The sequence below is a fragment of the Phodopus roborovskii genome, unplaced genomic scaffold, assembly GCF_943737965.1.
Source record: "Phodopus roborovskii unplaced genomic scaffold, PHOROB, whole genome shotgun sequence".
Lineage (NCBI taxonomy): Eukaryota > Metazoa > Chordata > Mammalia > Rodentia > Cricetidae > Phodopus > Phodopus roborovskii.
In genome coordinates, this window is record NW_026126575.1 from 3919485 (window position 1) to 3945884 (window position 26400).

Consider the following 26400-nt stretch of genomic DNA (forward strand, 5'->3'; position numbering starts at 1 on the left):
ACACACACACACACACCCTAGCATAATAACCCTTGTGGAGAGAGCGTATCAGAATTTTAAGAATGAGTTGGGCTGGGAATGCAGCTCAGAGGTGCTTTGCTGACTAAGCCTGTGTTCCTGTTCCTTTTGTGTCAGAAGGTTCATATAGGCTGGGGAGAGATGGTTCAGTGGTTAAGAGCAGTAGCTACTCCTCCAAAGAATCCAGTTTTAATTCCCAGCACCTACATGGCAGCTCAAAACTATCTAACACCCCCTTCTGATATCCACAGGTACCAGGCATACAGTGGTGCTTAGATAAACATGCAAAAAACACTATATATATATATATGTGTGTGTGTGTGTGTGTGTGTGTGTGTGTGTGTGTGCGCGCACACACATATATTAGAAGATCTGGGGCAAAAGAAGTGGCTTACTAGTTAAGAGCACTGGTTTGATTGATTCCCAGCATCTACATGTAGGGTCATAAATCATCCGTAATGTCTACCTAATGTCCTCGTCTGCCCTCTTCAAGAACACACATGGAGCACATACACACAGACAAACCATCCATGCACATAGCTAGAAGGTTCGTGTAGGTCATCCAAACGTCAACATTTAGACTCAAGCCAAAGTGCTCATCTTAAGAAGTGACTGTAAATTCAGAATTCCTGACTGGGAAGGGGTGTCTCTTTGATCACTTACAATGAGCCTTCATATTTTTCTATTTGAGACAAGGCCTTGATCCATAGCCCAGGCTGTCTTTGAAACATGTATTCTACCCTAGGTTCACCTATATTCATGATCTGCCTACTTCAACCTCCTGAGGGCCTGATCAGAGACACTGCCATGGATTTCTTTAATGTGAAAGTCTCAGTGAAATTCCCACTTTCTAGACTTTATAAATTTATGGAAGAAAATGTCAATTAATATAAGTTGGATATTAATTGGTTAATTAATGGTTAAATGAGGGTGTGGAAGTTAAAAGATGTGCCAATGACTAAAGATGACGAAAACACCCAAAAGGAAAAGAAGACCATTATGAAGACAACAACACAGTCTCCACCAGTGTGCTCTGCTCCTGTAGACCAATGCTGGCAGACTGTGTCCCAGCCCAGCCAACACCAACAACCAACACACAGGCCTGTGCCCAACTGATGAGAGCAGGGGGCATGCCTCTTTCTGGAGGGTCCTAACTCCTCAACTTCTATGGCAGCTGAGTCAGCAAATCTTCCAAGTTTCTGAACCTTTGGTAGGCCTAACTCTGGGCCATGAACTATGTTTTATCTGGGCTATGTTAGCTACTTTCCAAAAAGCCTGACAAAAGAAATTTGGGAAAGGAAAGGGTTTTGGACTTGCAGTTTGAGAGACATGACAGTGGAAGTGTGAGGTGTCTGGTCACACACGTCTGTAGTCAGGAAGCAAAGGATGAACTTGGGTGCTGATTTATGATAAGCTCCTAAAAAAGGTCCAGTGTCTCCCAGCCATGCTGGGTCTCCCTCCTTTCCCAAGCCGGGCAGTGTCATCTCTCATGGGCCTTGTGTAGTAGACCATCTCTACCTTATTGATGGGAGAATTAGAAAGCCCAGCCACTATCCTTGTTTTTCTGACTTTCTGGCAAAAAGACAATACTCAGTCGGACACTATAGCTCTGTGGCCTTCAGGTTTTCCTGTGTCCCTACTTACGCCAGGGGGTCTTCAAGAAGCTCACCTGCCAGGGCTGTTGAGTCCTAACAGGAAGAGCTCTCAGAACCATGCCCAGAGCTTTAGAGGTGCTCAGTGGTAGTGAACACTGTCAGCATGTCCACCTTTAGCTAATATCCCTTCTCAGGGAGAATATAAGCAACAGCCACCTCTCCTCCCAAGAGCCCAATGACAAACCAAGGCACAATTCTACCAAAGTTCACTCTGGGGAACTGAGGTGTTTATTGCACTTCCTGCATAGGTGAGGGGTTGGTTGCTTACAAGTCTGTAAGCATTCCTTTCCCAGTCAGTCACACACCTGGAAAGCCTTACCCAGAAGAGATGCTGGCTTTCTTGCTATAGGCCCCTGCAATTAAGGCAGCAGGTGGCAGGGAGCAGCTGGATACTGCTCTAAGTGGGATACCTCTCTATGTGAGATACCTCTCTATGTGAGATCTAAACTGTCAGCAAAACCAGCTGGGATGATCTTTTGCAAAGGGCACAAGGGAATGTCCCAAGATGCCAGGTGCTTAGCTCAAAGGACAACCACGCTGCCCTTTCCAGGTCATCATCCTTCAAGGCAATGGTCAGCATCTCAAGGCATTTCTGGCCAGCATCTGTGTTCATGCAGAATTTTACACAAGCCTTTTGTGTTTTCTGGCCTTTAAAGACGCTCCCCTGACCATGTTCCTTCTTAGGTCACATCGGTGACCACAGAACTCCACTTCTAATTTCTTCACCAAGGTCCTGGAAACCTTGACACAGTCTTAGAACCATCCTTGTCCTGCCAGAACTTCTTCCCTAGAGTCAAAGGTGGTATCAAGTTTGACAGGACCCTTAGGCTGGGCTCCCTGCACATCATCTTGTACAGCATCCTTACCCTGGATGGATACACACCATGCAGGAGGCTGATGCTGCCTGCTCAGCATGCAGCAGACACTCACAAAACACAAGCTTGCTTTCCTCCATCTTTGCTCTCAGAGAACTGGGTACAGAAGCAGGAGGTAGAGGCCTTCAAATGGGCCAAGCAATCCCCATCCAGGATGACTAACCAGACACTGCTGTGGTACCCCTCAGGTCCTCATCAATGAACTGTCACCCGACCTAGAATTCAATGTAGGAAACTGGAGGCCTTCAGGTACTGGTAGGTAACAAGCCTCTTAAATGCCACCCCAGGGTCACCCTGACGCTCTGGTGGTCACCTGTGGAAACATGCGGCCAATCCCCTTAAGTGAAGCAACCCTAAATGCAGCACACTTGTCTTGAGGTTCTCTGATGCCACACAGCCACACCTGTGAACTAGGCAGTCAGGGTTCCTAGGAGGACCAGCTCATCCATGCTCACCTTCTAAAATGCATGTACCCAGAACATAGAATCTCCAGAATAGCTCCTGTCAATCATGGTCCACCTGAGACAAAGCACAACTTTGCTCATCAGTCAGAGGCAGACCACAGGCACAACCTGGTCCAATGTGAGCCAACAGCTAAGGAGTTGCTCTAAATGAAGTCAGAAGAATTGAAAGCAGGAACTCAGCTATAAGCACACCCATGATAAACAAAAGATGGAGCCATGCCAACTGTCAAAAGACAGACAGAGGGATAAAATGTGGTCTGATGCATTCTAAATGGCAACAGATCTTGAGGACATAGTCAATGAAAGCCCAATTGCAGAATGAGCACACAGGATTGCATGCAACTGAGGTCCCCAAAGCAGTCAGCTTCATTAGTGGCTAGTGGGTGCTGGGTGTGAGGGAGAGGGATGGGGTGTGTTTCATGAGGCCATCAGTTCAGCTGGGGGAGATGGAAAAGTTCTGGAGATAGATGGTGGTAACGGTTACAAAATGCTACCAAGGAATGTAATGCCACTGATCGGCACACACAAAAAACTTTATGATGGTAAACTTCATGTGCCATGTATTTTTATCACAGTAACAAAAAGGGAAGCAGCTTTTAATTCAATTTCTTTCACAGAGGACCCAGATTCAGCTCCCAGTACCCACCCATATAGTGGCTCACTACCATAGTGGCTAACTCCAGTTCCAGGAGATCCATTGCCCTCTTCTGGCTTCCTCAGGTACTGCATGCACATAGAAACACCCCCCTCACCCCCCACACACATATATACATACATACATACATACAATATTTTTAAAGGAAAGAGGAAAGCATCTAACATGACTTCTGAGTCACAGCTGTACCTGTAATCTTCCCCTGCCTGATCTTCTGAACCTTGTAACGAATGGACGTCCCCACCAGCAGGTAGACATCATAGGCTGGATTCAGTAGGATGTTCTCCAAGATGAGCAGCCTGACTTCCGCAGGGTGAACGTTCTTAGCACAGAGAAAAGGAGAAAGAAGGTGAGGTTGGCTGGGGGTTGGGGACAGAGGAGTTGTGGGTAAGAAAGAAAGGTTTGAGGCTTTTTTGGTTGTGTGATGATGGTGGCATGCTCTGTGGCTATATGTGTGTGCATGACTGAATGTGTGTTTTAATGTGCATGGGTATTTAGCCTGCATGTGTGTCTGTACAACATATTCATGCTTCATTCCAACTGAGGCCAAAAGAGGATATTGGATCCTCTGGAACTGGAGTTACAGATGGTTATAAGCTGGAATATGGGTGCTGATAACCAAACCCAGGTCCTCTGTTGAATCATCTCCTCAACCCTTGTTTTTTTTTTTTTTTTTTTTTTACACTATTTTCTTTTAAATTACATGTACATGTGTATGCCTCTGTGCATATATGCCACATGTATATGAATGCCTATGGAGGCCAGAAGAGGGAATTGGATACCCTGTATCTAGATTTTGAGACACCTGATGGAGGTACTGAGAACTGGACTTGGGTTCTCTGTAAGAGCAGCAAATACTTTTAAACTACTAAGCCATACTTACAGCCCCACTTGTTCTATTTTTATGAGTGCTGAGGACTGACCCCAGGACTGGCCAATACTATGTACACAGCTCAGGTACAGCTAAAGACCCAGGACTCTTGTTGTATCTTTTGACTTCTCAGTATGTCCCTACTGGAACAGAGAAACAGGATATCATTTGCAACCCTACACCCCAGGAGAACCTGCAGGTATGGCACCAGCAAGTACTCAAAACTCTCACTGTACCTTACCCATGTTCTATCTTGACTAAAAGTGACAATAACTACACAGAAAAAAAAAAACAAAACAAAACAGAGGAACCAGGAGTAATGTCTACAGATGCTGTGGCTACCAGTGCTCAAGCTCTCCCTCCACAAATGCTCAGACTGACCTGTCTGTGTGTCCTCAGTTCATACTCCCTGGTCTCTTCCCCAGCTCATCCCTCAATCCTGACCTAGCCCTCAGGAAGCAACTTGAGAGACTGAGCAGACAGATGACAGGGCCTCCTCTCCAGTACCCTGGGTGTCAAAATCCCCAGAAGCTTCCATTGTCAGAGAAAACTAATGGCAGAAATGATGCTTGTTGACAGAAATACCAATAGACCTAGACTGTTCCAGGTGGATATATGGCCATTTTCCATCTCCACAGATTTGCTTCAGCACCCCGATGGTCTACACAGGTCCTGACTCAGGGCATGTGCTGCCTAGCAAAGATGGTAGGAAAAGTCTTTTACTAACTGAGAAGTGGGAAGATGCAACCATCCACAAATGGCCACTGAGCCTGTCTTAGATGGTAAGTGTGCCCCTGCATCAGGATGGGGAGCTCTTCCTAGAAATGAGGTAACTCCTTCAAAACTGAGGAGCAGATGTGACCTTTGTGATGCTAACTTCTGGAGGTTCAACCTTCCTTCCCTATGCCATGGCTCACACAATCAAACAAATGGAAAGACAGAGAAAGCATAAGACCCTAGGGCCCATTCTGTAGTTCACTGTCATCCTTACCCCATTGTGGGGACAGCACAGTAGAACCTAGGCCCACCTTGTAGACTGCTTCCTGAATGCGAGCCTTGAGCTTGGAGCTTCCAGTCTTCATCCCAGACACTAGGATGGTGTCCCCCTGCTTGGCTGCCTTCTCCATCTCTGAGATGTAGGAAGGTGGAATATATGTGGATTCCAAGAAGGTGAGGATGCTGAAAGGGGAAAACATCACAAGACTTGAACATGGAATTTCCCAGAACCCAGTGTGGCATCCACCATTATCAGGGTCTCCTACTGAGGGCTAGACCCTGGAATAAGGGGTGCTGATGCCACGAATCACACTGCTTGAAAACATTAGAAACACATCTTTGCTACTGTCTAAGTCAGAGCTGCAATGTCTCTGTGGAATATACCTGGACTTGGGATTGGGCACTATATCAAGACCCATATATGAAGATATACACTGAAATTTGAGACAATCCACTGGGTCCTCAGGGAAAAGTTACATTAAAAGGCAAGCCCAAGGTTCCAACTCAAAGATGGTCAGTAACACCACCCAGCTCAGCAAATAAGTCACACAGTGAACACTCTGAGAGCATGCTGCCAAGCAGGACTGGCTTCTGGGGTCCCTGTTTTACCTTTCTTTCAGCCAGCAATTCACAATAAACCCCCTACTTGCTCTGCCCAAGAAGGAACAGCCTGCAGGACCACATTTGCAGCCTGCCCAGAATCAGCCCAGCACTGTGCTAAGCTGTGGTTTATCATCCAATAGCTCAGTGACAGAGTGCAGCCTAGTATGCACAAGACCTAGGTCCCATGCCCAATATCACACACATACCACCTGGACTGTCATTTCATATGTGTCAAAATCCTGAAAGTCAAGGAAAGGTCAAGGGACTGTGTCAAGCTGATACACAAAAGAGAAAATTAACAGCATGCAGTGTGTGACCCTGGGCGCCATTCTCAGTTCCAGTTCTGGAGATAGCATGCATCTGGGTGAATTTCCTGATTTAAAAAAAATATTTTTATTTTGTATGTGTGCTTGTTTACATGTATATTTGTTCTCCATGTGCATGTAGTGCCTGTGGAGGTCAGACGAGGGTGCTGGATCCCCTGGAACAAGAGTTACAGACAGCTGTCAGCGTCAAGCGTGCTGGGAACCAAACCTGGGTCCTCTGGAAGAGCAGCCAATGCTCTTTACTGCTGAGCCATCTCTCCAGCCTCAACTTCCTAATCTTGATAACTGTATTGCAGACACTCAAGAAAATATCCTAATGGTAGTGAAAGCACAGTAAAATGATCAAAGGTGACAGGACATCACCCTGGCAACAGGCCCTCAAGCAATTTAGGGAAACATTTTCCACACTACACTGGCATTTTCTGTAGGTTTTAAATTGAATAGCTCCACTGAAATTCCAGCCAAAAGACAGACAGCCTTCAACCATGGCTTTAAATGGAAGGAATAGGTCTCAGGGAAGAAAAACAATTTCTTTTGTGTTTATTACCACCCCACCCTGTGTGTGTGTGTGTGTGTGTGTGTGCGTGCGCGCGTGGGTGCGTGCGTGCGTGCGTGCGTGTGTGTGTGTGTGTGTGTGTGTGTGTGTGTCATGGCTCACCTAAGAAGGTCAGAAGACAATTGGTAGGGGTCAATTCTTCTACCATGCAGCATGACCTGGGGACTCAGGTCATCTTGGTGATAAGCCCCTTTGCTGTCCCAAAAGGAACTTTCTCATTCTGTCAAACATACATTTGACTCAGCACAGGCTCAGCAGCTCAATGCTGGATAAAGCAGATCTACAGAGATCTGTGTACAAATGCCAACTCAGCCACTTACCAACAGACCCACTCTCTCCAAACCTCAGTTTCCCTGGCTGGAAAGTGGAAAAGTCAGAGGTAGGCACAGGCCAGATGGCTGCTGGGGAAGGGGTGTAATGAGTTCAGATGCTTTGACTTGCTCTCTTTATAGGTCTGTCTGTACTCAACTCTATGTTTGGTTTTTTTGTTTGTTTGTTTGTTTGTTTGTTGTTGTTTTTTTTTTTTTTTTTGCTGATGGCCTGTCCTCTTAGCCAGAACTTGCCTCCCCTTTAACTTGCTCACCAGGGAAGCACTTCCCTCTAGGGCCACCCACGTGTTCCTAGCACCCTAAAACAGCCTTCTAGAGTCCTGTGTCTTCTTTGTCCAGCTAGATAGCCCACCCTCTCTGACAGGTTCCCACAGAATATGCCACAATGAGCCAGAGGTTGCCTGCATGCTTGGGAGACATTAAACTCTCTTCCCCAATCAGTCACTGTGAGCACCAAGCATCCTGGGTGGTGCCCTGGCCTCTTCATTGACAGGAGAATGTCAAAAAACCTCCAATTTCCTACATCCATTCAAAAGTAGCCAGGCCTCATCACAGAGCCTCTTACCGTAGTGCATTGTGGGAGTCTGAGAAACCATTGGCCTCTGTATCCTTCACAATTGTCCAGTCAAAGACCAGCCCTGCCAGGGTGCTGAAGGTATTCCCTGTAAAAGAAGCAGAAACACATGAGTATGTTCCCCAGGGCCCAGGAAGAGGGAGATGGCAACTTTGACTACATGCAGTCTCAGTGCTCAGCACCACACCTTGCAAGGCACACACCATGACCTTCACTTCAGATAGGGAAAACTAATGTTCAAAGGAATGGTGGGGTGGTACTTGCTTTTCACCATAAAGGGCTCAGCCAAAATTTGAACCCAGGCCTTCCCCTCCCCACTTAACCTTGAACCCTCTGTAGGTGTCGAAACCTAAGGAGGCCACTGAGACCTAAGTTATTAATCCCCCTCTTTGTCTAAAGAGAGAATGCCTCCCTTCAAGGTACTGGAGCATGGGAGTGTACTTCAGCAGCACGGGCCACAAAGGGAAAGGAAGGCGAGGCAAGGCAAGGCTTCTACCTTACTGGAATCAAGAATCAAGGACAGAGGGAGGAATTGGTGACAAGATATAGAACACAAAAACATGCTCCCAAGGGCCTGTTCAGCCTGGTCACATTTCCTGAGTTTGCACCCTATCAAAATCTCATCAAATGATGAAGCCACCAACTGCCAAGGTCAGATCCTTCATGACCACTCCCTTCCCCAGGCCACATATCTGAGCACTCCTGCACCTGTGTCCAAGTCAACAAGAGCCCATGAGAGACAGTTCAGAAACAAATCATAAAACAATAGGGTCTTTATTTAGTCATACCACCCTGGAATCTCACCTTCTCCACCAAGATCTCAAAGGCCAAATCAGAGGTTAGAAATTGACTCAGAGATTAAGAGTGCTCACTGCTCTTACAAGAGACCCAGGCTTGGTTCCCAGCACCCACATCAGGTGGCTCACACCTGCCTGTAACTCCAGCTCCAGGGGATCTAATGCCCTATGAATAACTGCATGCAGGTGGTGTAGCACATAAACTCATGCAGGCATATACACATAAATAAATACTGAACTAATAAATGGTTGCTTTTAAAGCCCAAAGCAAACCATACTTAGCAAAAAGGCCAGGGAAATGTGGCCTTTGTCTTCTCTGGGAAACTAAAGGGGGTGGGGCTCTTCTTAAAGTTTCTTGGTATCTTTCCACCACTGAACAACTAGCCAGAGGCAAATAAGCCTCATCCAGAATGGATAAAGACACAGGGAGCAGAATGGATAAAGACACAAGGAAGTGTTGACAAAAGTTATAGTTCTAAAACTCTCAGGAAGCTCTTGGACCAAAGTAGCCTGTCATCCTAATACCCATGAGGCAAATACTGGAATCCACACCTTGAACATGCATGGAAAGGACATCAGAAGTCCTCCCATCAGCCCAGCTGCTTTCATTGCATGGAAATTGAGCCCTTTCTTCTACACTCCAGAGACAATCTACACTCCACTTCACAATCTAGCCTCTTTCTGTGACACAGCTGGGACCACAGGAGTCCCTCCCCATGGTGCACCAACACAACACAGCCCATTTCTAAGTCCCTCGTGGCAGAACTAAGCAAGCTGACACTACAGGATGCTGATGGATATCCTATGAGCCCTTTAAATTATACAATCACTACAAGCCAAGTAGTCTACTCCCTTGATACTGCATATCCATGAGTACTCTTGAGAGTTCCTCCTGTTCACTCCAGAACTCTTCTCTCTACTGTAAAATAGGAACAAGAACTCTACCCCATGGATCTATTGAATTAGTTCAAAAAAAGTGTCTCCAGTGGGCTGCAGAGATGGCTTAGTGGTTAAGAGCCATGTATACTGCATTTAGAGGGAATCTGAGTTTGGTTCCTATCACCTACATTGGGTAGCTTATAATCACTTGTAACTCTATGTCCTGACTTCCAAGGACACCTGTACTCCTGTGCATAAACCCACACATACACATAAACATAATTCAAAATAAATCTGAAGACAGAAAGTGTCCCCAGTGAGCAAGAGGGTCTATGAGGAGGGCAGGGGAAGCAGACACCCCACAAGAGGCATGTCTGATAGAATGTCTGTGGCGGCACGCATGGCTCCTGGGCTCTCACCCCACCCTGTCTCCCACATTCCTAAGATGAAGAAGAGACAGATATGATGACTCTGAGAATAAGAAGAACTTAGTGCTTCTTAAAGTCTCACCAATTCGAAAGGATGTGCGTGGGGAAATGACTGGAATTTTCCAGGCTCCCTGTGTATGCAGATGTGGGGCTCTCATTCAAAGGCAGTGGAAAGTGCTGAAGGTATGCTCACTCAGGGTGTGTGCTAGTCCAAAGGTGACAGACTCTCAGAGGGGCCTTGAAATGCTGCCCTGCAACTTGGAGCAAAAAGAGGCCAAGAAGAGCCAACTGGCCATTGCACCACCTGCCGGCCATTGCACCACCACCCAGCATCCCACCTTGGTTGGGTTCTAGAGAATTCAAGTAACATCAACTGAAGTCACATCTCTCTTTCCTAAATGGATGGATCTACCCGATACATGCACCCAACCCTCCCCACCGAGACTCCCATGGGTGGAGGGTACAAATGGTAAAGAATGAGGAAAGGGAACAGGAGGACCCAGGAAACCAAGAGCCAGGGGGAGGTGGCACAGAAGCCATTCCAGGATGCATGAAGGTGGCAAGGATGCAGCAACCAGAATTGCTAAGGCTCCATGTCACCAACACACACTCCACTGTTCAACCAGAGTACACAATTACAGGCTTCTAGGTAGCAGGATTTGAGCATGAAGCCAAGCCTGGCTCTTTCTGAGCACAAGACCCTGTGGGAACTGTCCTGTGGAAAGGGTGGAGGACACTGATTCCTCCTGACAAAAATGTAACCACAGGAAGCCATATAATGCCTCTCTTGCTTTGGCCCAGAGCCCTCCAAAAAGGGATAAGGAGATCCCACCAAGTAAGCCTGCCCCAAAAGTGAAGTGGGGATGGGGCCACAGGCTTATAGGATGCAAAAGGCAAAATGGCTTCATGGGCCAGGCCCAAAGTTTTGCTTCTCTACTTGAGAAGTAGCTATGAGCACCAGGAGTCCCAGGGGCTTCAGAGGACATACCTCTTCTGTCCTAGTCCACGGGAAAAACATTATGCAGCTAATGAACAAACAGGTGTCCAATGCTCATTGGCTCCAAAGTCCAGAAGCAGTGAGAAGAATAAAAGCTCAGATCCACAATGAAAAACAAGCCCTGAACACCAGGGGCAGTAAGGGCTGAGAGAACTCAGCAGGAAAGAGCAAGTTCCACCTGGGAAGCCAGAGGGGGCACCTGAGCAGAAAGGCCTGGAAGATGCAGACTTGGGCCCAAGGCCCCATCCTAAAGGGAGAGCACGGGCACAGGGAAGAGAGTATCTCCAGGGACTGGAGCATGCTCAGTTCCATCTCAAAAATGCACGAGGAATGGGAAATTGTTCTGGAAACACACTGCAAACAACATTGTGTCAAAAGGGCAGTGTCTTAGTCCCAGACCTTAAACTATGGGCTGTCACCATGACTGAATATGAAATCCACAAAAAACAAAGCAAAACAAAACAAAAAATAACAATGAAACATTTTTACATGGGGGCAATGACCAGAAAACAATCAAAACTCAAATGTGTAATGTCACATGTAGTGCCACACAACTCTACTACAATTTCGGTTCTGAACATGAACATACACACTTTGGTAGGCTTTTTGTTCCATTTTGTTTTTCCTGAAACAGGGTCTCACTGTGTAGACCAGGCTAGTGTTGAACTCACAGAGGTCCCGCTGCCTCTGCTTCCCCAGGGATGGGGTAAAGGCATGGGCAACAACATCTGGCTAACATGAGCACTTTGCATTGGGCATTCCATCATGCTCCGATTTGAAACCACCGTGTGTTATAAATGCAATGTTTTAATATATGTACAAAGTTTTCTGCTCTTAAAAATACCATAACTGTGTCTGGAGAGATGGCTCAGTGGTTAAGAGCACTTGCTGCTTTTCCAGAGGACCCAGGTTCAATTCCCAGCACCCACATGGTAGTTCACAACTGTCTGTACCTCCTGTCCAAGAGGATCTGACACCCTCACACAGGCATCCAAGCAGACAAAACACCAATGCACAAAAAATAAATAAATAAATAAATAAATAAATAAATAAATAAATAAATGATTGTTTAAGAAAAAACAAGGACTTTTCCATATTTTCCTGTCATTCCTCAGCACATATCAAATTAGTCTATCTTTGGGTTATACTGCATTATAATTTTGATTTTAAAAATTGTTCAATGAGGCTGGGACATATCTGTAATCCCAGGACTTATGCAGTTGAAGTAAGAAGGACAGGGGTACAAGACATCCTCAACTACAGTGAGTTTGAGGCCAGCCTAAGCTGGCCCTGTCTCAATCCCTCCCTCACCTCGAAATATTGCTATTTGAGTTGCCAACTAAAAGTTGCATAAAAAAATCGATATGTATATTTTGGCTTGGGGTTTCTGAAATGGCCCTTAATGCATTTCTTCCATCTTGCACTATGTATTTATGTAAAGCATTCTCAGCATTCAGACCTCAAAAATCAAAATACCCACCAGCTCTGAAAAGCCCAGCAGACACTGTGTCCTACAGTATCAAACACCAGCTGGGATTTAATTCTTTCTGTAAAAGTGAGCAAGCATACCCATCTTGTTAGTATGCAACTTTGTTTTCATCTTTAAAAATGATAAAATTATACAAACATAAAAGCACTGTTTCAAATAAATGCATGATTTACTATGAGTAAAAATTTGATTTGATGCTTACTTTAAGTTCTTATATACCTGAGACCACATGAAAATTTCTTGGGCATAAAAGGGCTACAAGAGGAGAATGTTTAAGGAGTCCTGTGACAGTCCATTTTCAGTTCCTAAAATAGAACACATCTATGACAGAGCATTACAGTTTGGATCTTGAATTCCCTCAAACACTTGGTGGACAGCCTGAGAGTGTAGGCATGCCATTGCAGGGGATACTGGAAAGCAACAGGATCAAACAACCATGGACTAAAACTTCTGAACCCATAGGCCAAAGTAAACCTTTCCTCATTCTAAGCTGACTGCTTCAGGTATTAAGGTCATGGTAGAATGCTTCCATAAGTAACATATAAAGTAAACTAGCTTATTTCAGCTCATGGCTCAAGAGAATGGAGATGCAAGACTAGGCTGTCACATTCAGTGAAGAACTCATGTCAAGATACATCATGAGGGACAGAGGACATGGTTCATTGATACAGTATTTGTCTGGCATGCATGAAGCCCTTGGTGCAAATCCCCAGCACCACAGAAAACCAAGTGTGGTAGAACATGTCTATAATTCCATCACTCTGGATGCAAAGGCAAGAGGGTCTGAAATCCAAGGTAATCCTCAGCTACACAGTGAACTGGAGGTCATCCTGGGCTACATAAGAGCCTGATTTACAACAAACAAGTTACTTCATAGCATTTTAGATGTGGTGAAAATGCAGAAGGACAGGTAGGCAATGGCAAACTTGCCTAGGTATAAACTGAGCAAAACAAAGCTAGCTGATCCAGCAAGATCTTCATTGGTCCCTCTTATAACCGAACCAGGCCTTAAAGGGACCACTACTCCCAAGCTCTCATACTCTGAGAGCAGAATATGAACTTGAGTTCCAGGCAAGCAAATCACATTCAAACCACAGCAGGCAGATGGTGTGTGCAGAGCGCAGATAGCTGCCAATGGCCAGGAAAACTACTGTAGCAGGAGCGAATCAGAGCAGCAGCAGCATACTCCACCACCTATGGGCATGTGACCTGGGTAAGTTACCACAGCTTCCTTGTCTACGCAATGGGCATTACCCAACTTGCTTGCGGCCTAGCACAAGGCTGGCATCCACAGACTTCCACACATCTGATAAACTGCAGAGCTAGAGTTGAGGAATACCAGAAATCTAGAGAAGACACAACCCTTCTCAGTGAAGTCCTCAAAGCTTACAAGGGTCAAGTTCATTCACAGAAGAGACTCAGACCAAAACAGACGACAAAGGTTGAGGTATGTCTGGCTGAGGAAAGCCAATCATAAATCACATCACACAGCTGCTTCTTAAAGATTATTTATATGTATAAATGCAGGCCTAGAGTCCAGAGGAAGCTAGGAAAAGGTGTTAGATCCCCTGGAATTGAAGCTGTAGATGGTTGTAAACCACTTTGTGGGTGCTGGGACTCAAACCTGGGTCCTTTGCACATGCAGCCAGTGCTCTTAACTGCTGAACCATCTCTCTAGGCCCACTCATCTGTGTTTACTCAAGAGAACCTAAAACATGTGTTTACACAGAAGTTCACAGTAGCAAAGTAGAAACCCAAAATTCCATCAGCTGATATCTAGAGAAACAATGCCATTGGTCCACACAGTGGGATGCTATCTGACAATAAAAAGAACAAATTGCTGTTGCCAGGTACTAAGGGCATGGACTGAAAGTACAGGGTTTAGTGAGAGTGAGAGAAGATGGTCAGGAGACTGTGTGGCTGTGCCAGGTGACCACACACCCAGGAAAAGTCCAGAGCAAAAAATGCAGACAGAAACTTGGCTTGGGAGGGAGGGCTGTGTCAAGGGCTGGGCAACGGTCAGCTGGCAGTAAGTGTTCACAGGTTTTGGGTTTCTTTCTACACTGATGAGAAGCTCTAAAATTAGACAGTGATGAGGTAATGGTGGTTCAACTTAGTGAATTAATAAATTAAACCAGAACCCACTTTTTGAAAAGGTGAATTAGGTCTAGAGAGATGGCTCCCTGGTTAAGAGCATTTGCTGCTCTTACAAAGAACCAAGTTTGGTCCCCAGTACCCACATGGAGGCTCACAACCCTAACTCTAATTCAGGTGATAAGAAACCCTCTTCTGGACTCTGTGGGTGCTCCACATAAGTGGTATACATACATACATACATACATACATACATACATACATACATACATACATTCATACATTCATACATACAAACACTCATGCACATAAAATAAATAAATCTTAAAAAATTTAGAACAAGGTAAATTAATGCATATAAATCTCAGTAGGAATAATCTTTAAGTAATTTCAGGAAGACTCAGAGCAGGGGTCAGCAAATTATAACACCTGGAACAAGTCTGGCCTCTGTTTATTTGTTTTTTAGACTGGGTTTCTCTGTGTAGCCCTGGCTGTCCTGGAACTCACTCTGAAGACCAGACTGGCCTCAAGCTCATAGAGGTCCATCTGCCTCTGCCTCTTAAGTACTGGGATTAAAGGTGTGTACCACCACCACCAGCTCCCTGCCTGATTTTATAAAATAATGTTTATCAGTATCCATCACTCATGGCTACATACCTCTGGCTACTCTGGAGCAACAAGGTCTCAGGTGAAATGTTGTGACAGAGACATATACCCAGAGAAGCTTAGTCCCATTCACCATGCTGCCCATCACAGAATAAGATGGCCAACTTCTGACCCCAAAGCAGGACCCCTGGCGTCAGGGTACAGCTCAGTTCTGGCTCAGCTACAAGGCAACTACACACCTGCTCCACTCCCACCCCAATGTAAACCCATGTCTGTTAAACAGTCTTCACCTCACCATCGTGTCTTCCCCAAAAGAGTGTTCAACATTCACCCTGCACATACAACCAGGGTCCTCCCCAGCTCTACTGTCTCCTAGTGACCTGCAGATGCTTAGGATTGGAAGCAATTCCGATTCTGCGGTCTTCAGAGCTGGGGATATTTGCACTGACTCTTCCAGGTGCTTCAAGAAGCTTAAGACCAAATACATTTCAGATTCCAGATTTTCCAATGTGGGCCCCTCATTCCATGTATATACCTTGCCTATTCACAGGAAGTATCCCCACTGCCTAAAGTTCTGGAGGCAATGACCCATGTATTGAATGAAGACTTAGGTAACAGCCATGGTACTGTGCTGCTCAGAGGTGGTAAACTTTTATTTTTACTTTTACTAATTGTTAAAGATTTATCTACTTTATGTATATGGTACTCTATCTGCATATACACCTGCGTACCAGAAGAGGGCATCAGATCCTATTATAGATGGAAGTGAGCCACCATGTGGTTGCTGGGAATTGAACTCAGGACATCTGGAAGAGCTGCTAATGCTCTAAACCGCTGAGCCATCTCTCCAGCCCCAGAGGCAGCAAGCTTTTAAACAACTGGGGCCAAGTGGGGAGAAGTTAGGTCACCAGGAGCATGGGCTTGAAGGGGATTATCAGACCCCACTTTCTTCCATCTCTTTGCTTGCTGGCTGCCATAAAGTAAGCAGTGTCCTACCATGATGCCCTGCCCTGCCACAGGCCCAAAGACATACACTAGAACCTCTAAAAGCATGCATCAGAAATGTCCTGGTCTTGTTTGTCCCAGGAATTTTATTACAATTATGACAAGCTGAATAATACACTCCTCTTGCTCCTCTTCTAAGAGGTCAGTCTCCAGCCCAGTCTGCTTCTAGCAGGCAAAGCCACACACAAGAATCCCCCCCAAGAACAAGTCACTATCTATACTAGTCAAGAAGTGACACCCAATATACCAAGCCAGCAGCCCATAACTGCCCTTATCTATACCTGTGTTTGGAGGTCTGGAGCACTTAGGACATCAAAAACACTCTGGAAACTGAGCAGGAACAAAGGGTTCCTACTGCCCAGTGTGGTTACCTCTATGGACAGCTGTCCCACCTCTACCCAGGAGTCAACTCCTGAGACAGAGGGCATCAAGACTGCTCCCAGAGTTAGCTAACATCTGTACACATAGGCCAGACCTCTGAACATGAGGAGGGCTTGAAGCCACCAAGGGATACAAGCTACCTCAGAGATAGCTTCTACCCGCTCTACTTCTCCCTTGGTGGTAGTTCTTCCTTCCTGGTTGCAGCAGTAGCTACTCATGAGAGACCAGAGTAATTGAGGTTATGGTCAAGGTATGAGCTTGCCAAAGATAGCCAGCCATGGTCACCTTCTGAGTCCAGAGCCTGGATCTTCAGCTCCAGGGGAGAGTCTTCAAGATAGAGCTCACGGGTAGTAGAGACAATCTGAATGCCATGGATGAGGTCAACGATGGCGTCACAGCGCAGCACCTGGCCTGTGGCTGCAGGGACAGAAAGAAGTCAGCCCTGAGAATGGTGCTCAGCCACTGTCCCACCTCCAGGGTCACCACCTTCAGTAACCAACAAGCCACAAAGGAAACACTTGGATCACTGCGCTACATGTTCAGCCCCTGCAATGGAATCATTACTTTTATCTGATCTGTGTGCATGTATATGTTCTATGTGTATGTCACACAAGTGCAGATGACCATGGAGGCCAGAAGAGGATAAATCTTTAGAGCTGGAGTTACAAGCAGTTGTGAGACATGAAATGTGGGTGCTGGAAACTGCAAGGATAATACATGTTCTTAATTGCTGAGTCATCTCTCCAGTCCCACACTTTAAATGTTGAATACTATCTCCTCCCCCCCTCACCTTTTTTGTTTTAGGGTATTTGTGTGTGGGGGGGTTGGGTTTTTTTGGGGGTTTTTTTGTTTTTGAGACAGGATCTTTCTGTAGCCCTGGATGTCCTGGAACTCCCCATGTAGACCAGTAGACCAGGCTGACTTTAAACTCACAGAGATTCACCTGCCCCTGCTTACCAAGTGCTGGGATCAAAGGTGTGTGCCCAGTCTGCTGAGTATTATTTTTACCAGGAGGCTATCTCATAGACCTTCCACTGTGTTAAACATTTAGGGTTCAGATTCAGCTCAATGTTAGGAATACTGGTTTTATGTACAAAACGACTTGGGCTTATTAATCTACATAGTATAGTTCCCCAGGTTTATTGGGTCACAGTATATAAAATTTACTGTTTTTTAAATTGTATTTTCATTATGTGTAGAGTGTGTGTTTGTTTGTGGTGTGTGCATGTGAGTATTGGTGCTTAAGGTCATCAGAGACTGCAGATCCCCCCAGGTGGTTGAGGGCCATCTGGCATGTGTGCTAGGAACTGAACTTGAGTCCTTAAGTAAAAATGGATGTCCTACAAACAGCTCAAACCTCTATCCGGCTCAAGTTTCATTTTGAGGTGGGTCTACTCTGACTCTGAACTTCTAGACACAAGCAATCCTCCTGCCTCAACCTCCTGAGTAGCTGGGACTATAGGTATGTACCATTGAGCACAACAATACAAACATTGTTAAGGTTCTTGATACATGGGCTAATATAGATAGAGCAAATGTTTCTATCTGGTGCCTGGAGAATGGTTAGAATAACTAGTATTGTACACAGTTGTTCTTACACTAGAGAGTTCTCCAGGTAATGCTGTTATCTGTGTTAACTTTGAGGAAGTAACAAATTTGTGCTTATATCCACACATCCCCTTGTCATACAGCAGATAGTCTTATAGGATGCTGATGTCAGTAAGACAAGGAGACCAGTGAAATGGTTGCACAAACCTGGAGACAAGGTTAATCCCCAGAGCTCATGAGAAGAAGGAAAGAACTGACTCCACAAAGGTGTCCCCATGTCCATGTGTCCCTCCACACCATCCACACAATAAGAAGCAAATAAAACAAACAGAAAAACAACAAAGAGCCAGCACCAGTGTGAGTCTTGATCCTGGTGAACAGGCAGATGCAAAGAGTCAGTCATTGTGTTTGCCATTTCCCTTTGTGGTTATAGCCTGAACACAACTTGATTTCCTGCAGGATTTTTTCCCCCACCACAGCTTTAAATGTGGGTCCACAAGGTGACAATGAGGAAGCCAGAGTTTTCCTGTCTGGATGGCTAGGTTAACTGTGCTAGGCTAATGCTTGACTCCTGGTGTGAATTGGATTTAGGAATACAGAAGACAGTTCTAAGCCAGAACACAAGAGGGACCAGTCCCAGGAGTATAGCATTCCAAGGGATCCTGGGATACTGAGGAAAACTGAACTCCACATCTGCAATATGATGAATCAAATATTGTTTCCTACTAGGTCAATTTTCTTCATTTTAATTTGATACCAGTTAAGAGCATCTGGGGTAATAAGTATTAATTTATGACTTTAGCAAGCCAGTCTCCACAAGGGAAAATGCTGCAAATTTAGTGAGGAAGGGTCAGGAAAAGGTGTTTCCTAGGCTCCAGGTAGAGATCTCAAGGAGGGTGTTTTCCTGTCTCACATCCCTATCAAGGATCTTCCATGACACATTGAAACCCTTACTGATGTCCTCTGCGAAGATAATGCTGGTCAGGCGGGCTGGCTGGGTCAGGCGGGCCTGCACCACTGCCTTCTGGGAGCACTGCTGTTCATTGGAACCCAGTGGTTCTATGCTGGCTACCTCTGGCCGGGTAGATGACCTACAAAGAAAAAAGGAACCATATTGTAAGAAACAGCCAGGCCCCAAAGCCAGAACAGTAGCTTCCATCTGGGAATCTGTTGGATTCAAACACAGAGTAGAGGTGAGGAACCTCACACACCAACCTAAAAGAAAAACAGAAAAGGAAAGCAACCAAGCCAAGGCCTTCCACCATCCAACCTCTGCAACCTAAGCATATGAGTCACTGCACACAGGCCCCACTGGATAAATCAAACCAGACATTGGACACCTGAACATAGCCTTGGTATGTTCCAAGACACACAGGACTGTACAAGGCTTCCTTACCTCAGGAGGAAGATTCAAGACCCCAGTGAAACCACAGCCTCTACCTATACCCGACCCTTCCCCTCATATACACATTTACAGTGAATTTTATTTTATATGTTAGGCTCAGGAAGAGAGGTAACACAATAAAATACATGTTATAATAAGACTGTATAGAAAACTATTTGTTGTTGTTTGTTTTGCAAGACAGTTTCTCTGTGTAGAGCTAGCTGTCCTAGAACTCACTCTGTAGACTAGGTTGGCCTCAAACTCACAGAGATCCACCTGTCTCTGCCTCCTGAGTGCTGGAGTTAAAGGTGTGCTGGAGTTAAAGGTGTGCATCATGACACCTGGCTATGAAAGTTATCTAAAATTTATCAATTGAATGATTTACTTCTGGAATTTTCCATGTAATGTTTTCAGCCTGCTATGAGTTACTAGTGTAATTCTCCATCAGCAGGAAAAGTGTTACTCATGAAGAGCAAATACTGCTCTCTCAGCTGATCCAGGCTGGACTCAGAGCATTCACCCAGATGTTAACCTTCCACAGGACCTGGAGACCACTAAGTATAATCACAGAGTTCCTATGCACTTGGAGCTGGCATCACAACTACATGGGGACAGAAAGGCAGATGAGCACATCAGCAGGTTAAATCAGGACAGCCTAAGACATGGTGGGGAAGCCATCGTGTGTCACTGCCTCTGCTCCTTAACAAAGGACAGCAACAGTCCCAGGTCACAGTAGAGGACAAATGTCAGAGTCTACCAGATGTGGCACTAGGAATGCTAAGTGAGTATTCACTGTTACTGCAGGTCCCCGGGAATCCTTGGAATGAATGTCACAGAGATGGCAGGGTGGGGACAGGGAGATCTGTTCACATGGCCCTGAGGTGGAGGGCAGACAGGCATGATGCACTCTGAGAGCAATCTGTACAAGTGACCAAGGACCCAGAGCAGGACAGCCACTGAGTAGAGAGGCAGCACTCATTCCTCAGTCTCCAACATTACAGGCATACTACAGTCTGTCACAACTAAAAGTCAACCATGGTGGTGCTTGCCTAAGAACTCAGGATCATTTAAAATTCAAGGTCCTTCTCAGCTGATAGCACGTTTGAGGGCAACATAAGCTACATAAGACCTTGTCTCAAAAAAAAAAAAACAAACAAACAAAAAAACAATGGTATATAGCACACTTGACCAGATACTCCCAGGCTTCCAGCCTCATGTTGATGGTCTTTGTGGGAAGCCAGGTGGCCACAGGCAACATCTCCAGCCACAACTGAGAACAGTGACACAAAGAACACAGGTATCAACTGAGCTGCTGCAGGAAGCCTAAAACAGGACAGCCACATGCACTGAAGGTAAATTACTAAAGACACCCACCTCACCCGCCAGTGAGGAAAGAGATGGGCTTCCTGGGGAAAGGCCTGTGCGGTCAGCTCAGAGTGTCCTCTTAAGATACGGCACTTCAGAAGCCAAGGGGAAAAACAAAATTGATACAAACACCCCAAGTGGGCAAGAAAAAGGTCTCACACTGTGTGAAAATTGGACTTTATTTAGTAATAGTTGAAGATATTTTTCAAGACGTCAAACCACACACACACCACGAGAACAGCCTAGAACATACAGACCAATAAGAGGAGACTAAGGAAACAGTACAAATGACTGTCTTGTAGGATGCTAGTTTGGGTCAGGATATTGGGAGAGGACCTCCCTGGGAACCCTGGTAAAGTCCAAATAGGCTAGGGCATCATGAGTGTTCATGTTCTACTATGAAAGTCCTGTAGCACAGGTGTGACTTGGAAAGGTACTGGAAGAAGCAATGTTCACTATTAGTTGTGTAACTTTTCTGTAAGTCCAGAATTAATTCAAAATTTAAAAAGAAAAGCAGAGATGAGGGTGAAGATGTAGAGCACAGGTTTTTAGGGCAGAGACACTATGTGATAGCTGTAGGTGGTGTGCTGGGTGTTGCTCAAAGGCCCATATGCTACAGGCTTGGTCACAGGCATACATTGCTACTGGGAGGAGAGGAAATCTCTAATGGGAGAGCATTACATCATGGGAATGAGCCCTTGATGTCTCATTTCCTATCAAGAGGCATTTATTTCCTCTGCCATATGTTCTAAGCATGATGTAACATGTCACTAAAAAAGTCAATTTTCATATCTTGGGTTCTTGTCTTGCCTTACCACCAATAATGGGGTAGGCAGAAAAACGGAACTTTTGTCACACAGGAGTAAAAAGTTGAGTGAAAACATATATCCTCAAACAGAAAAGCAGAAACTCTGAGACACTCAGTGGCCACAAGATGTCAACCAGCAGGCTGGAGCACCAGCCAAAAGGTTACCAGCAACGGTTCTAGCTGGGGGTGAGGCACCAGTTCCTGGCAGAACAATTTTGCAGAGATTGGATTACCAATGAAAGAGGCAGGAATAGCTCCCCTGTCTCTGGCAGATCCTACTCCTGAAGGTGGAGTCAGTCCCTGACTTGCAGCTATAATAGCAAGACCCAGTTCACATGGTTTTCTGCTCAGAGTATCCCCTTGCCCAGGTTAAATCAACCGCTGTCCTCAAGGGCACTTCTCCAGGACTGTACACAAAGCCAGCAGTCAGCAGTGTGCCCATCCTTAAGAACACATGACAGGCCTCATAGTCTAGAAATGACACACCTGTGTTTCCTGGGGACCCTGGGGTAGCACAATAAACAGCAGGGCATGCATGGTCTGTACCACTTTTGACATCTGCAGAAAGGCGAAGGCAATGCAGGGAACTGCCACTCACCAGCCATGTGAACCACCATATCCTTACCTTCCATGGGGTCAAAGTCTAGCAACTAAGGACTAGTGAAGATCAGAGAGAACACAATGCAAAGCTCTTACCCAGATGATATGGCTCCTGAACACAGGCCAATAGTCCTACTGTTGTAAGGGATACATGGGGCCCCAGTATGGAGCATTCTGACCATCTTTTGGAGGGCACAAGGTCCTTCCCCTCTCACATCGGGTCTGACAGCTATTCCCTAATTAGTCCTATTGTTCACTTTATTTGTGTGTCTGCATTCAGCCAGTCAGGGACCAGCTTGGCCCTGCATGAACTCTGTAGATACAAATTTGACTAGAAGAATTGAATGCCTTCAGGATCTGCTAGAGATGGACCTGCCAGAGACTGAAGCCCATAGCACCTGAGATTTGTACCTCCAGGAGCTCATTCAAGCTAACCTCTGAGAATGCAGATACATGGACTCCATGCCCAGTCTCCAGACAGCAAGACCACACACCCCTGCAGAGACCTGCTGCTCTAGAATTTTTGAGAGCTGTGACATTTCCCAGACCTGCAGACTTGCCCTGCAAGTGACCAATCTTGATTGTCATCCAAAGGCTTTCGAGAGCTTTAAATTGCAGCACTTTTCAACACCAGTGGCTGGCATCCCAAAACTAACATGTTTACACCCTATAGTGGTTTGACTAAGAATGACCCCCATAGGCTCATATATATGTGAATGCTCAGGGAGTGGCACTATTTAGAACAATTGTTGGAGTAGGTATGGTCTTGTTGGAGGAAGTGTACTGATAATGGAGTAAACCTCTGAAATTGTAAGCAAGCCCCAATTAAAAGTTCTCCTTATGAGATGCCGGGGCTATGGTACCTCTTCACAGCAATAGAACATTGACTAAGACACACCCGTTTCCTTCTGATCATGTGTGGTACTATGTTTTAAGTTGTTTTACCATGTTTAAGGCTATTGATTCTGAAGTACATCTGGTTTGCACTCTACCACTGATTCTTGGAGGGGGATGGGATAAGACAATGGCTGGAAGCTGAGAACAGGACATGGTCAGTAGAGACCAGCTCACTATGGTGTTTAGACGACCCTTAACCACAAGAGAAAGAAGGAATTTCAGGTCAGTGTGAATCCTTGAATATTGACCATGGTGTCTTGCCTTCCGGGCCAGGCTCCAAACCAGGTGAGTATTTGCTAGTTAGCACACACGTGAATCTCTGCCTTCATGGAGCTCAAGCTTCAGAGGGAGGTAAACAGGAAAGAACAGAATGGAGAGAGAAATGTGGTCTTAAGAAGGACTCAGGGCTTGGGTGAGCATGAACCAGGGAGGGGAAGTCTATGATTCCCAAGAGGCTAATTAGTTGGATGAGGTATGGCTGAGAGATTCCATGCTCTTGAAAGACAGGCATGTCTGCCATCAGTGCCAATTAGTGTTCCCAGCCACATGGGTTTCCTTTCTTTTCTTTTTCTGTTAACATTATACTGAGTTTATTTTTGTTTTAGTATCAAGCCAATTTTGCATTTCTGGGATTCACCCTTTTGCCCATGCTGAACTATCCCTGTTTCTCTGGATTTAACTTTCACTGTAGTGAGGGGTTCTGTGTTGGGGTCTGTGGTTTTCCTTTTCCTAGACTGTTTCTGTCTGTGGACAGCTGTATGGGATCAGTGAACTGAGATAGGGGCTGTCTGCTGTGCTTCCCTGCCTGAAGGAGTACCAGGGTCAGCCTCCTCACTGATTCACAGGAGGCTCAAGTGAGGAGTTCTGTTTACTACCAAGTTTCTAAGTATAAAGTAAATTTCAGCAACTGTGTGGAGTGGACCAGGAAGTCTTGGGGCCTGCATAGCTTTCCAAGTGTATTCAGAAACAGCCCAAAAGTTGTACCCTGCAATCAGGTCAGGTGACAGGCTCACAGATGCGGAAATTGTGTTTAGCAACTGTCATGCAGCCATGCCACCTCCTCACAGGCTCCTTCCAAAGTCCCCAGGTGACATCAGCTTCCCTGCAAGCCCAGGTCCTAGGGTATCCTCCCCCTGACAACAGTCTAGTACACTGGCACAGGAAAGCCAGTCACACCTGAATGCCACTCACACAGGGGAGACCCCACCTGAGTGTCACTCACGCAGGGGAGACCATCCACCTCCATCTACCTTTTCTTGTAACAGCACCTAACTCTTCTGCCTGGACCTGCTTAGGATGATGTCAGTGAGTTCCTCAAGTTCTTACATTGAAATCCTAGCTCCAATATGACAGAACTGGGGAGTGACTAGGCCATGGGGACAGGCCTCCAGGAAGGGCTCCGTGCCATTTAAAGAGGCCTCTCAGATCTGCCTGGTTCCCTCCCTCCACCCAAGGACACAAGAAGCTGGCAGTTTGCAACTGGGAAGTGGCCTCACAACAGTCTCTGAGACAACATCTGTGACTTCCAGCACTAAGGAAAATACATTCTCATTACTCCAGGCCACTCTTCTGTCTATGGGTTTTTAACAGCAGGCAGAAGAGAAAGACTTCTTCCTCTCTCCTCCTCTCTCAGTCCACGAGGCTCCAGAGCACTCTGGCCTGTGGACACCAACAGACACTCTACTGGGGACTGGGTAACAAAAGCCTTGTGTACCCTGGCCACACAGAATGATTTTGACTGGCACATGTGCCTAGGGTGGGTCTAATCAAACAGGTGCTGTGACTGATGCCCTCATAGTCTGGGATATAGGAGGGTATTAGTCTACAATGGCATCTTGCTACCCTGAGAGGGCCAAAGGACACCACAGCCAAGACCTAAGGACTAAGGAGTAGATCCTGGCAACCATGCATTCATTCCCAACCTCAGCACAGAAACCTGAAACAAAACCTGCCTAAGAATCTCCTTCAGGAACCAAAATTACACCCCTCTGCTGCACTGCAACCATTTTGGTTTGCATTTCCTGTTGCATGCAGCATGACAAGGCTGTGGAGGTAAACCCTTCAGGCTGAGCTCTTAAAGGTTTGCAATATTTCCTCCAGACCCAGTCCTCTAATAAACACCACAAAGGAAATGTTCATTATTATACAATCATTCTGTTCTGTGTCAAATAATAAAGTGTGATGTGCACAGCTGTGTCCCCAACAGTGCTATGAGAACCCCAGGTGGCACATGAGGAAACCTCCATACAATGTCACCATATTCCTAGAAAAACAACAGCTTTGACACAGCTGGGACAGGAAGGTATGACACAATCCTGCTCCTTTACACTGGGTACAGCATCCAAACAGAAAGCTGAGAATTTCCCACCCTACCTGGTGCCACCCACAAAGAGGGATGGGCTCCCAGATCTTCTAGAAGATGGCATCAGCAACCACCTGATCAGCCACACCCCTAAATGTACCCTTGACACTGTTTCTTAAAGTTAACTGGTATGTTTCAAAGTTGCTGAAGGAGGCTAAGCCAGCCAGGAACCATCTGAGGAGCCCTGGCACCTGCTGCTGGCAGGCTCCAGGTCTCAGGCATCTCAACAGCGGTGGGTATCACCCCTCCAGAGGAAGACTGGGGGCTCTAGAAAATAGCTTTAGGATTGAGTGAGGAATAATATTTAAAGGGGCTAGAAGACAAGCTAGCATTACTATCCTGGTTCCTGCTGGGTATCATCAGCAGGATCACTGTAACACTGGGATTCTCCTTCTGGTCCTGTAGCTTCTGGCAGTAAGAGCCTGGACACCAGCATCTTCTCATGACCCTTCTCTGCCACTGTGGTTTGGCTCTTAAATGTCCCCAGAAAGCCTTGTCCTGAACACTTAGTAATTGAGAGATAGAAGCCTAAAGAAGTTAACCCTAGTGTTATGAAAGTCAGGGCATTGGGGGCACACCACTGAGGAGATATTGGGACCCCAACTCCTTACTCTCACCCCCCTTTTTACTTAATAGCCACCATGAGAGAAGCTGACCTTGGCCCACTACCCACTCCCACCATGACATCCTGCCTCACCACAGGCCCAAACCATTTCAGACAGATCCTTCTGAAATCTGCACCAAAGCAAATAATTTTACACCTTTAAGTTGCTGATCTTATTCATTTTCTCATTGTAATGAGATGTGACACACCTACCTACCACAGGGCCCTCCCCAC

General features: G+C 45.9%; 1 protein-coding gene across 1 annotated transcript in view; it reads right to left on the minus strand.

Annotated features, from left to right (window-relative positions):
* The window catches only part of Nup210 (nucleoporin 210), a 96238-nt gene that overhangs the window by 63534 nt on the left and 6304 nt on the right, over positions 1 to 26400 (minus strand). Inside the window, exons 2-6 of the mRNA XM_051203437.1 lie at positions 19101 to 19237; positions 16884 to 17015; positions 7914 to 8010; positions 5567 to 5717; positions 3857 to 3989 (exon numbers count right to left, since the gene is read on the minus strand). Coding sequence (XP_051059394.1) covers positions 3857 to 3989; positions 5567 to 5717; positions 7914 to 8010; positions 16884 to 17015; positions 19101 to 19237 — 650 coding nt within the window. The remainder of the gene's footprint in view (positions 1 to 3856; positions 3990 to 5566; positions 5718 to 7913; positions 8011 to 16883; positions 17016 to 19100; positions 19238 to 26400) is intronic.